Source organism: Sorex araneus, chromosome 1 (assembly GCF_027595985.1).
Source record: "Sorex araneus isolate mSorAra2 chromosome 1, mSorAra2.pri, whole genome shotgun sequence".
Classification (NCBI taxonomy): domain Eukaryota; kingdom Metazoa; phylum Chordata; class Mammalia; order Eulipotyphla; family Soricidae; genus Sorex; species Sorex araneus.
The window spans coordinates 337,431,181-337,445,374 of NC_073302.1; the positions used below are offsets into that span (position 1 = coordinate 337,431,181).

At 36.1% G+C, this 14,194-nt stretch overlaps 1 protein-coding gene across 1 annotated transcript in view; it reads right to left on the bottom strand.

Moving 5' to 3' along the window:
* Positions 1–13,823, bottom strand: part of LOC101543291 (A disintegrin and metallopeptidase domain 3-like) — an 84,411-nt gene extending 70,588 nt beyond the window's left edge. The window contains exons 1-4 of the mRNA XM_004606924.2: positions 13,502–13,823; positions 12,893–12,975; positions 6,306–6,361; positions 1,476–1,554 (exon numbers count right to left, since the gene is read on the bottom strand). Coding sequence (XP_004606981.2) covers positions 1,476–1,554; positions 6,306–6,361; positions 12,893–12,975; positions 13,502–13,823 — 540 coding nt within the window. The remainder of the gene's footprint in view (positions 1–1,475; positions 1,555–6,305; positions 6,362–12,892; positions 12,976–13,501) is intronic.
* Between the last annotated feature and the right edge of the window lie 371 nt (positions 13,824–14,194).

Genomic DNA, 14,194 nt, shown 5'->3' on the forward strand with positions numbered 1-14,194 from the left:
GAAGTGTCCTGTATTCTTTTTCCTAGGATTTCTTTGGCCGTTTAAGCAATCTTATTACTCCATATGCACTTCAATAGAAATTTGTCTATGTCTCTAAATAAATGTCGTGGGTATTTTTATAAAGACTGAAAAAAATTGTATAGTGCTAAGGGTAGTACTGTCATTTTAGCAATGTTGATCTTTTCAAATCATTAATAGCGGTTGTGCTTCTATTTCCTTCTGTCTTATTTGTTTTAGAAGTAATTTATAGACCTGATGTGTGTTGTATCTAGTGCCAGATATTTAAGACTAAATATTCCAGTTGTTCACCAAGTCTCATTGGCCAATCTAATCGTTGCTAGATTTTAAGCTTTTGGTTGGGAGAATTGTATAGTTACTATCTCATTTCAAGGACTGATTCTCCTAAGTATTAGTTTATCTTGTCTAAGCTGAATACCTGGAGTTTGAAGATTTCTACTCTGCTTGCACTGAAAAATCCTATAATTTCCAATATAATATAATACATACACTATTATACATTTTATTATCTAGAAAATGTGCGATCAAATCTTTCATTAAAGACATACATAAAATAATCTCTCCCATTTCCCTCCTAAAATACATCTCATAAACCATCTTTATATTTGCTTATATGTTGTGCAAATTGCAGCTGTTTGAGTAGTCCTAAAGTCCAAATAACTGGAGTGTTGTTTTGTTTAATCTCCCTTCTATGATTACTGAATTTCATTCAACCAAGTTGAATGTGATAACATTTCTTTGCTTTTTATCCCTTCTGAGAGAAAATTTCAAATTGGCAAATGTCTGAAAACAGATCTCATGTGTATTTTTTATGTTTATAACTTGTAAGTGTAGAGAAATATTTAGCAACTACCATATTTTAATTCCACTATCTCAATGAAACATAGCAGTTAAATCTGAGCAATCAATCACATCTGCTTTTTAGAAATATTCATGTATGGCAAAAAATTGTGTCTTATAGACTGAAGTTAAGTTTCTCATATCGTTTAATTTTTTTCCTCATGCCCTTTTGCATTTGGGGCTACAATGCAAGTGTGTGTGCTTTACAGGGAAGTACACTGATCTGTATCAATGATGTTCTGCATTCTTACTCTCCATGAGGTCTCTCTAGAAGGTCATTTCCACCATTTTCCCCAAGATTCATGTCCCATAATCTCATTTAAATTTTCTCATTGAGTTTAAAAGCTTTTTACTTCCTTTACCTATATATTTTTTGTCTTTTATCTAATACTCCTACTATTAATTCCAAAGACTTTCCAAATATATGATTTTTGTAATGTAGATACAGGTAATTATTGAATTATTCAATTCAATATGCTTTCATAGAAATTACTGCATGTATTTGAATTTATGTTTGATCAATGGTTCTACTGGGATTAAAATATTCTTTTTCTTTTAGAACATACTTGCTTTAATCACAATAAAATATTAATAGTCTATCATAAAATAAGACTTACTTTTATAAATGAAGAATCTGGAGAAAATATTCCTGAGCTGTTGCTTATGTACACATGGAAATGAGGGTCTAAAAATGATCTAATTCAACCAAAAACATGACAGTTCATTGTAATAGTATAATTAATATAACAATTTCTACAAAGGTAAAATTAAATAAAATTTAATATGGTTTTATGTGTTCAGACATATTAATAAGCTTATAGATTCATTACAGACCTGTGTTTTGACCAGATATGTATGGAAATAATAAAATAACTAAACACCAGTATGAGTATAATAATGCCACACACAAATATGGGTCACTGTCACTGTCACTGTCATCCCATTGCTCATTGATTTGTTCGAGCCGGCACCGAACAAATCTCTCAATCTTTTCAATGATTTGAAAAGATCAGTAACATCTCTCACTGTGAGACTTATTGTTACTGTTTTTGGCATATCCAATACACCATGGGTAGCTTGCCAGGCTCTGCCGTGACGGCGCGATACTCTTGGTAGCTTGCTGGGCTCTCCGAAAGGGATGGAGGAATCGAACACGGGTCAGCCACATGAAAGGCAAACGCCCTACCGCTGTGCTATCGCTCCAGTCCACAAACATGGGTAAGAGGGAAAAAGTTTCCAAATCAAAAACTTTATTTTTTAAAAATTAAATAAAATTTATTTTTTAAAATAAAATAAAAAACATTTTAGGATAAATGTTAAAATATTTGAAGATTAAAAACAGTTAAAATGTTGCTTTAGTTTTAGTATTTATGTTAACCTTCAGTTTTATTAAAAAATAATGTGAGTTATTTTGATTCCACTTGACTTCATTCTGCACCGGAGAAAAAGACATGGCTCCTCACAAGGACATGCCTTTCTGTATCAGAGAGGCAGGAAAAATCAGAGCACCCACTCAGTAAAAGCTTTCTTAAGTCTTTCTTAAAGCAAGATACTACTGTTTTGCTCAAATTTCATGAGTCATTTATGTACATACATGCCTAGAATAAAAATGGTACAGAACTATATAACTACTGGAAGAATCCTCAGCTTCCCATTGCCAGCTGCAGTTCTGTGTGAGCAAGTTAGTTCCATTTTAGATGTCTCCATTCCACTTTTTAAACTTCCCTTTAAATTCCTGAACTCTTTCTGAGACTGGAAAGTTTACCATTTCCTCAAGTCCATAAATTCTGCCACAGACACAGGCCTCACAGGCGAATAAAAAATATTGGGGCAAATCTTGGGCATATGTTGAACTATATAACCTATAAAGCCTTAAAAGAACAGACAGTTCCCACTGGACTAATTGTGAATGAAAGATGATAATCCTACTTTACGAACACAATTTAGCTCTAAATTAAAAGATATTTCTGAGAAATAAGTGGGATCCCTCTGATACTTTATTTGATAAGATTTACAAAGACTTGGTTTTTCTATAAAAACCCGACCATCTGAACCATACTTAGTCCTCTACTAAATTCCTCCCGGCTGGAGAGATTCTCTTACACTTTTCTTTCTTTCTTTCTTTTTTTTTTTTTTTTGCTTTTTGGCTCACACCCAGCGATGCACAGGGGTTACTCCCGGCTCTGCACTCAGGAATTACACCTGGCGGTGCTCAGGGGACCATATGGGATGCTGAGAATCGAATCCGAGTCGACCGCGTGCAAGGCAAATTCCCTACCCGCTGTGCTATCACTCCAGCCCCTCTTACACTTTTCAATAAAATTGCCCATCTTTCGAATTCTGAAACTAAGCATCTTTATTATTCAATATATTTATTTTATTTTCCAGCAGTGAACTACTGAAGAGCTCAGAAACCCTGAACCAACAGAGACTCCACGGCCACCACTCAGCATTTACAGAGCTATTAGAAAATATTGTAAGACCAGAATTCATTGTTGAAGAACTAGGGGTGTTCATGGACTTCTGACTCATTTAAAGATTAGAATCAAAGTAGGTTAAGGCCTTTCTCAAAGTACTTTCTTTCACAAGTAATATCTTTACCTATCTTCTTAGTTTTCTATTCTTTTGCCCTTTCTCCTCCCCTCCCACCCCCCCACCCCACGGACCTTTCCAAACTGGTCAGAGCACACAGACCACTCCCTGAAAATAAGGGCTTAGTGTTGAACCTAGAGGCATTATACTTCTGGGAATGCCCAGGCTATGGGTGCTTTTGTTCTAGAAATCACATGGTGCTGGAGCCGAAACTCTGGTCTTGTGAATGCAGGGCACATGTTGCACCACTTTACGGGCCTTTCCCTGAGCCTATATCCATGCTTTATTTTCTCTCATTCGGGGCAACCTTCCCTTTTCTTCAATTCGAATCAAACCACAGAAAAGTTGGCATTATTCCATTTATATATTTAAAATATATATATACACATTCAAACAGGCCTCATGCATGAAGGTACTGGCAGAGGAACCCAGGTGTGTGTAATCCTATCAATGGCCAACATCCAGAGAGAGGGACAGACATAGAGTGACCATACTTATTTGTGGAATACAAAAAAGAAAACAGTATAACATTTATATGCAATGCCAGGGAAAACAGACCAGGAGTACTAGTCAATGGTTGTGGGAGATGGCTGGTAGTTAAGATAGAGGAGGATTCATTATGGCAATACTAGTTGGAAATAATCACTCTGGACAAGAATGAAGTGTTAAAAGCAGGATGTTAAAAGCAGGAAAAGGTTATCAGTAACCTTCCAGCATCTGTGTCACAAATCATAATGCCTAAAATGAGAGAGAGAAAAAAAAAGAGAGAGAGAGGAAAGAGGTGCCTGCCATAGAGGCAGGCAGTTGGGGGGTGGCTTGAAGGGGAGGCAGGGAAATTGGGGACACTGGTGCTCAGAAATGACAATGGTGGAAGGATGGGCGTTGGAACATTGTATGACTGAAATGCAATTATGAACAATTTTGTAATGCTTTAAATCTCATGGTGATTCAATAAAAAATTTTTTAAGTTAAAAAAATAAATTTTAAAAAATAATCATTTTGATGGAGGTTATTGATAACAAAGAGACTCATAATGCATGATAACAAGGGGTGTATGTGAACACTAATCACTAAGAACTAATTTTCCTGTGAACTTAAACATAAGACATATTAAAATAAGAGCATTAATGATAAATAGTAACTGGAAAACCATATAAACAGGAATATTCATACAGGAAATAAGCCACTATTTAGACAAATTAGTCAAGTAAAATGGTGCTAAAATTAGAAATGAAATTTAAGCTTTGTATTGTTTTCGGGCTGGAGCGGTAGCACAGTGAGTAGGGTATTTGCCTCGCACGCAGCCGACCTGGGTTCGATTCCTCCACCCCTCTCAGAGAGCCCAGCAAGCTACCAAGAGTATCTCTCCCATATGGCAGAGCCTGGCAAGCTACCTGTGGCATATTCTATATGCCAAACAGTAACAACAAGTCTTATGATGGAGATGTTACTGGTGCCTGCTCAAGCAAATCGATGAGCAACGGGATGACAGTGTGACAGTGATTGCTTTTTGAAACTGCCAATGTTCTTTTAGAACTTTATTGCTTTTTCTTTCTGTGTTTTGATGAGAGCTTCTGAATGGTACTGAAGGTGCCTAGCGGCTAGTCCTGGTGAAACTTGGCTAGTTGTGCTACCAGTTCAATACTTATAGCCAGAAATACAGTGCTGCTTGGATTCTGCAGTGACAGGGACAGCAGAGTCAACCATGGTAGTTGAAAACTGTCAGGGACACACATGAAGGTGCTGATTAGGCCATGTGGTGTGGAGGATTGAATCTAAATGTACTATTTCCAGGCCCATCTTTTTAGAATATAATTATACATCCTTTCAAAGGCCATAATATACTGTAAAATCCAAGTATTAACCACTGCCTGCCTTAAGTTCCTGTGAAAATTAACTCAGTTATACATGCATATATAACTCCAAGCTCAGTTTCAACAAAATCCATTATGTAAAAATATATATAATGTTGCGTATTGAAGAGCACTATAGTGGGGATCCCTGAAAATAATTAAAAAGTTATCAATATTGCATGTCATTAAACCTTGTTTATTAATAAATGAATCGGATATACAGAGATAGTTGGGGAGATAATTCAAAGATCTGAAGTAAATTGTTTGCATGTTGGGGGTCTGTGTTCAATCCCAGGCTCTGCATAGTTTCTCAAATACCACCAATTGCTCTTCCTGGAATAAGCCAGGAGTAGTCCCTGAACATTTCTGATGAGACCCCCAAACAAAAACTTACACACAGATCAAGACAGTAGACACTATTATTCAACAAATCCTGATACCTGCAGAACATGATTTTCCATTTTTCTAAATGCAGAAATTGAGGATAGATTTCTGTGTTTCATTTAAAGAATAAATATTTAAAACAAAAAATTGCGAATGCTCACTTGTTATTAATAATTGTTTCTCCATAGAGTTAACAGAATATTTAAGAGAGGAAAATATGTATACTATGACAAAATGAGAAAAAACATGATGTAAAACAAGCAAAATGAATTTCAAATAAATAGATAAAAAAGATGTGAAACTGAACAAGAGCATACACAAATATTATTCTTTCCTTAATTGTTGCTATTATGGTTATAATTTCAAGAAGTAGCATGTATACATTCATTTATCACATATAAATATTTGCATTATCAGAATAGTATTTTGTTTTTATTTGATATACTGCTATTTAATACTAGGTTAAATATTTAATATTAGGTGTCAAATCTAAAGGCAAACTTTGAAAGTGAGTTTAACATAGGTAATAATGCATAATATGCCATTTATGCTCTTGTTTCAGCTCAATTTATGTCAGTGATTGTAAAAAATTAGAAACTAAAAAGAATGACCACTTACTGCTTCTTGAGATGAAAAGTGTAGGTGTTCTTTGCAATTTTTATGACATAAGTAACCTACAACAACGTATTCAAAGGGAAAATAGTTATTAGCAATTTCAAATTTTTTAAGAGTCAAATCTCCATTAAATTGGTTTACTTTTGTTTAAACATAGGATGTGACATGGAAATAAGTCTTAGTGTTAAATAAATAAATATATACATATATATAAAAACATACTGCTACCTTTAGTCTTTGAATAGATGACTGAACTAATAATTATTAAATTTATATTCAATCAAGGTGTTAAAGTTAATTTAAAGTAAAGACATTAGTCATCAACATTTGCTAAATAACAGTGAAATTTTATTTCAAAATGGTTATACATTTATATAAAGTAATGATATTAGATTTTATTAAAAATACAACACAGGTCCTCTTTTAATTTTTTTTCTTTTAGGGTAACACCCAGCAATGCACAGGAATTACTCCCTGGCGGTGCTCAGGGGACCATATGGGATGCTGGGAATCGAACCCAGGTTGGCCACAGGCAAGGCAAACGCCCCCACCCACTGTGCTATCGCTCCAGCCCAACACAGGTCCTCTTTTAGTATAAAATATTCATGACTGACAAAAATGCTAACTACAAAAGTCTTCATCTCCTTGTCCACTTTATTAGTGCCTCAGATTAGGATAGTTACCACACGGTCAATTTGGGGGTTCAGTGCACATTAAATGAGAAGCCTTCCCCAATTCTGGCTTCACACTTTGTTCAAACTCAGTTGGGTGTCTTCATCTTCACATTCCTTTTTTAATGTGATTTTATTGTGAATATGCTATTGATTGAGCTACTATTTTTGCAATATTGTTAATTATAGAAAATTGTACATAATTCCAATAGGATTGGACATAATCCCATGTACATAATTCTAACACCTCACCCATCACCATTGTATCCATCTCCCTTCCCCAAGGTTCCCAGTGACTCACTTTAGATCCCCCAAATTTTTTGTTTCATCATGTATTTTGGTATGTAAGTATATACAAATTATATGTAATGTTGATTTATGTACAGCATTCAGTACCACTCCCTTTATTACATTGTTTGAGAATAAGTTGACAATTCACCTTTTATCAGATGTGCCATCATCAGATAGTCAGATGCTAAAAACAAAATTCTGATCTTTATCATAGCTAAGACTTTTCTTTTAAATCTTCTGCTTCTTTTTCTTAAACTTTCATGTACTAAAATTTTTAAATCAAAGTTTAAATAGACATCCTATCTTTTTCTGCTCTTAAAACAGAATGCTAAAATATGTGAAATGTTTTATGATTGACATTTGCTGTCATTGATGTTGGCATTGTTGTTTGGGTCATTTTTAAACCGTATTAAGGATGTTCTATTTTATCATAAGGTACTATGTGTAACAATATGAAATTATTTCAAATCTGTTTTTCTGGGACTGGAGTGATAGCACAGCAGGTAGGCATTTGCCTTGCATGCAGTCGACCAGGGTTTGATTCCTCCATCCCTCTCAGAGAGCCTGGCAAGCTACCCATGGCATATTCGATATGCCAAAAAAACAGTTATCAACAAGTTTCACAATGGAGACATTACTGGTACCCGCTTGAGCAAATCAATGAGCAACGAGACGACAGTGCTACAGTGATTTTCTGAATGATTTGATTGATATTTTAAATATTTTTGGTTAGCTAATTTAATGTTTTTCTAATATTAAAACAATTCTATGGAAAGAAAACCAACTTGGTTATATGGTTCATAATTATTTGATATTTTTTCTTTTAAAATAATTTGTTAAGTAAAAGGACTGTAATGTAATATGTGATATAAAATTTTTCCTCTTGGAGATCCCGGCAAGCTACCAAGAGAATCTTGCCTGCACGGCAGAGCCTGGCAAGCTACCCATGGCATATTCAATATGCCAAAAACAGTAACAAGTCTCACAATGGAAATGTTACTGGTACCCGCTCGAGCAAATTAATGAGCAATGGGATGACAGTGATACAATGAAATTTTTAACACTAAATATGCATTGAGACCCCTGAAAGTCCCTTTCCCGGCCAAGGCTGCTTGAGGAGCGCCTGGCCAGTGGAAATCCTATGAGCCCCAGGAGTTCCAGAAGTCAGTGCCACATCCCTTCCAGGCACTGAAGGGTCCTGCTGCTCCCTGTACAGGTGAGGAGGCTAGTGGGCGTGGCCTCTGCATCAGCGGCTGAGTTATTTTTTCCTCTCCCAGCATTTTGGACTCACAGCTCAGCATCCATTATCTAATTCTGAAGAGGACATCCTGGCTATCCCAATCACATTAGGCCAATAGTTCACTAGCCTATTCCAGCCAAAATACTCCCCTTAACCACCAAAATAACAGTCAACATAAAGAATTGAACAATCCCAATGAAAAAGATCACATCTCCTGAAGCTACACTAAAGACCCCACATGAGGCACAGAGGAGCACTGAAGAGGTAGTATTCTTAAAGGGGAAAGAAGAGACCACCATCAACCGAGCCCATCTAGAATCCTCCCCTGCAGTGAGAGTTGGTCACTGATAGTGAACAGAAGGGACACACCTCCACACTACCACAGCAATATGAAGAAACAGTGCAGATCCACCCCATGAGGAGTGGATGAAGAAAAGAGCCTCATCAGGAAATTCCCACAAATATAGTCTCTCAGACAAAGAATTCAGAGATGAAATGTTGAGGACATTCAATGAACTCAAAGAGACAGTGGAACGGACATCCAGTAAATTAAAGGAGAACATGAGAGAAACAGTGGAACGGATAGCCAAGAAAACACAGGAAGAAATGAGAGCAAAAATAACAAAGCTACAAACAGAAGTGTCACACATGAATAAAGGATTCAGTATATGAAATAAAAAACTCAGTGGGAGCCCTCAACAATAGAATGTCTACAGCCAAAGACAGAATCAGTGAGCTTGAAGATGAGCTGCAGGAAGCAACAAACAATTGGTAAAGTCCTCAAAATAGCTCTAGGGTGATTCAAAGACCTAGGAGATGATTCCAAGAGGAACAACATTTAGAATCATCAGAAAACCAGAAAGGCAGGAAGGCAACCCCTTTGAAAAAGCCACAATTAAAGAAATCATTGCTGAAAAGTTCGAAGAGCTGGAGAATGCAGGCATCCAAATCCAAGGAGCCCGAAGGGTGCCAGCTAATAGAGACCCTGATAAAAAGACTCCAAGACATATCATAGTCAGAATGATGGATGCCACAGATAAGGACACAATACTGCAAGAAGCAAGGTCAAAGAAGGAAATCACATACAAAGGAGCACCTCTTAGATTTATAGCAGACCTATCAGAGAAAACCTTCCAAGCAATGGTGGGATATAGTGGAAAAACTCAGTGGAATAAATGCTTCACCAAGAATAGTTTATCCGGCCCAATGTTCACTCAAACTTGATAGAACAATACACTATTTTATGGTTAAACAACAGCTCAGGATCATCATAGACTTAAAACCAAACTTAAAAGAAGGACTGCTGCTCTCCGCCCAGATGTGATCCCGAGCGGCCACACATGAGCAGCCCCTCTGTTCCTGAATGCCTATGATTCCGGAGGCCAACTAACTACTTTCGGCACCCAACATCTTCTTGCAGAAATGCCTCTAGACTGTGAAGTAAGCTATGGCCCCATGCCACCCCGGGAGGGGAAAGGTTTTCCTCTCTCGGCCTTTGCTTTCCCTGGCAGCGGCATGGTGACCGCCATCTTATAAGGTCCACTAAACAAGGTACAAGCTTGCGATTTCTGGCAGAAATATCTCTAGACTTAATTAAATTTACGGCAATTTATATTACAAATTCACACATTTTCATAATTTTAAATTGTAGTCTATTTTCAGATATTGTGATTCTTTCTGAGTCAAATTCTCATTGAAAAAAATTAACACCCTCTATCACTGTCATCCCATTGCTCATCGATTTGCTTGAGCAGGCACCAGTAACGTTGACACTATCAATATTTTTCAACATATGTCAAACACACAGTAAACATGTAATTAAACTTAACTACTGTCTTCCTGTGTTCTACACATGATAAAGCAATGAGGACTGATGATACTTTATAACTTTTAATTCTGTATTTGATTTTCTTAAGTAATACAAAATTTCTTAAAATAAAGCAGGGATTATATAGTTCGATATCCAATTATCATTGTGAATTATCATTTGTATTGAATTTTTTATATAATCAAATTACATGCTAAATATGTATACATATATTTATAATAGTTGATATATAAAAGCAAATTTTTCATAAAATGAGTTAAGCAACTTAATAAAAAACTTTAAAAATATTTTATCATAAAATGAAAAAGCATAATATGTTCTATAGGACATCTCTATGTCAACTACAAAACAGCAAAAGAGAAACCTAAATAAGTGGAAAGTATATAATAATTTTATTACTTTAAAATTTAAATAGGGGCTGGAGCGATAGCACAGTGGGTAGGGCATTTGCCTTGCACGCGGCCGACCCGGGTTCGAATCCCAGCATCCCATATGGTCCCCTGAGCAAAGGCCAGGGGAAATTCCTGAGTGCAGAGCCAGGAGTAACCCCTGTGCATCGCCAGGTGTGACCCAAAAAGCAAAAAAAAATAAAATAAAATAAAATAAAATTTAAATAATGATACTTGTATTCCAATTATTTTTGATGTGTAGTTAAATAAAATCTAAACATTTTTAGGATAATTTTAAAGTTTTATATTTAAGTGTGTCCACTCTATTAACATATTCTCAAGTTAAAAAGTATGACCATATCTTATTAACTTTTATATTGAGATAATAGTTGTAAGACGGCATATATTTTAGGAGTACTTTCATACCTCTTTGAAATATGTTATCACACTACAGCTACCAACAAAGCAACTATACATCTCTCACAGTTCACTGAACTTATTTCCTGTTCAGATCCCTTCTTCGGTAACTTTGGTAACTTCAGTTCTTCAGAGACTAGTGGTTAGTTTTCACTTGGATTTATTTATGCCCTTGCTTTTCTTGTCTATATCCCCATACAAGTGATACCATTCATAAGTTTTCTCCTTCAAATTACTTTGCTTAATCTGACCCTCTCGGGTTTCATTAATCTTGCACAATGCAATACTTCATCCTGAGAAACTAAACATGTAAGGAAGGTCAATCACTGAAAAATACTTTTCCTTGGATAATCAGTATTTCTTTGAAAATTACTTTGAAAAAATGGGTTTAGGAAGTAAAAAAAAAATAGTGAAATTTTAAAATAGAAACCAGCAGGCCTTATCAGAATTGCTTACAAAGAAGAGAGCTGACTTCCAACATTCCAAGAACCCAGAGAAATGAAAATATTCTGCTTGGAGGAAGCAATGATAAGTAAATTTCTATTTAATCACATTGATTCCTCTACCTCAACATGTTATTTTCATCTGACCATTATTTCATCCTTCTCCTTCTGTATATAAATAAAATAAAACTGAACTTGTCATTCTTTGGGTACACTTAGTTGGGTTCCTATAAAAAACTGGGATCCAAAATTGCACTTCTGTAATCCTAAATAAAATTCTTTACCTTATCAATAGTCTTTTATGTTGTCAGATTAACAAAACTATTGAGATGAGCACCCAAGTTGCATTGTAAATCAACAAGTCTAAAATTTAATAAACTTTGATATTAGAGTAATATAAGATATGCAACTATGAAGAATAAGATACTTTATTAGAGTAAATTATAGCTTTATAAATGAAAGCAAAGTGCATTTATGCAAGCTCATTAAAATATATAGGTCTCTAAAAATCCATTTATTTCAAATAGAAATAAACTACATTGAAACTAAGGTGGTAAAACAACTTTGTGCTATTATTTAGAATTAGTTTTGCAAATTAGTTGTACAAAATTAAGTAGGCCCTTTATTTATAAAAGATACATCCCAGGACCTCCAAAAGATAAATGTACTTGCAGATAGTATACATATATAATATTCTGTTCTATATTACTACATATGATGGCTTAATTGTAAATTTGGCACAAAATATTGATAGGATAGTGATAAAATAGAACAGTGGTAATATGTATGACAAAAGTTATGTAAATGGACACTCTTATGCTCTCTAAAACAACTAATATTTTGAAGCATGGTTAACTATTGTTAACAGTAATCATAGAAATAAAGTAACAACATGAATAGTACAGATACATGGCAACTTAAAATAGCATTAATTTTTGTAGTTTAGTATATACATGTATGAAAAAAAGACAAAATTTTTGTATATTGCCATTTTATATGTAGAAAGTAAATATTAACACAGTGGTATTTATATGATGCATTTAAATATACACACTTTTTATAAAAATTCTGGAGACTATCATCTTTTGTGAGGGAAACAGGATTTTCTTTTAAATTTTTGTTTTAATATAAATTTGATGTTTACTAGAGAAAAAAATTCAGTGCTTTCCTTCAAACAAAACTAACAGTAAACCAGAACACAACACAAATGTAGCAAAAGAATATGCATGACTTATTTCAGACCATATAATCTGAGTATTCTAAGATTATTCTTATTAGAAATACAATATTTTTAACTGATTTCTTAATTACTTGAGTTTCTGATATATTGTGGTTACGGGTATCTGTTCCAATCTTCTTCGGTACTATAATTTGTAGAAATGATGTTTCAGAATCTGCAGTGAGCGAAATGTGAGTGAGCATTTCCTAGTACATAAGAGCATCTATCACATATCATACCATATGTCATATCACATATCACTCTGAACACACACACACACACACACACGGAGAGGGAGAAGGGGAGACGATGGTGACAAAATCATACTTAGCCAGATTACGAGAGTACAGAATGTGTTTCTCCAGCACAGGGAACTTCGCCCTGATGCAGCCCAGAAACACTTTCCGGCCTCAGCCCTGAATTGGAAAAAAGGTAGCAGGTCTCTGGAACCCATCGGTGCCTCTCCCTGCAAACACGGGACTTATCTCCAGTCATTGCAGGGGCAGGTGGGGGGCTGCTTATCCCAGGCTGGATCCGGCTCTCCACCCACCACGCCTCAACAGGATGCTTGGCGGTTGGCGGGACCTGACACTCGTGCGTGGGTGGCTGCTGCCTGGGTTTCTGGTGTCAAGCCGAGAAAGCGGTTACTCTAAGGGGCAATGGGGCTCCTATCCTTCTCTAGTGCAGGGTCCTTCGCTTACTCTGGTCCCCAGAGACCAGCCAGCCCAGGCTTGAGATGATCAGCAAGAGAGACAGCATTTCGTGGGCTGCAGCAAGGTGATGTCTGTTAGAACTGCTTAACGGCCACGGCTCAGCTCGTGGGCTCCTGGTCCATTGTGTGGGGTTGATGAAGGAAGGGGGCAGGGGCGAGCAGGATTTGGGGGAGTCTTCGCTACCATCGTAGTTCTCCCCATCGCTGCAGTCCAACGTGCCAGAATTTGCAGTATCAGGGAGGCCGGATTGCAGCCCAAGGAAATACACAGAAGCTGGAGCAAATGGACTTGAGTTTCTCAAATTGAGCATTTAAATTTTATTCATAACGGTTATCAAAGTGGTTATAAAGCTGATTTTCTCCTCTGGAAATAGGTCACTTATTTACTAAAGTTCTTTTCAGTATTAATAATTCAAATTGGGGCTGGAGCAATAGCACAATGGGTAGGGCATTTGCCTTGCACGAGGCCGACCCGGGTTCGATTCCCACCATCCCACATGGTCCCCTGAGCACCGCCAGGGATAATTCCTGAGTGTAGAGCCAGGAGTAACCCCTGTGCATCCTCAGGTGTGATCCAAAAAGGAAAAAAAAAAGAATTCAATATTAAGAATTTAAGCCATAGATTTCTGTTATAATGGTTGAATTAATGTAGGGAAGACTAAAACAAAATTTGAATTCAAAG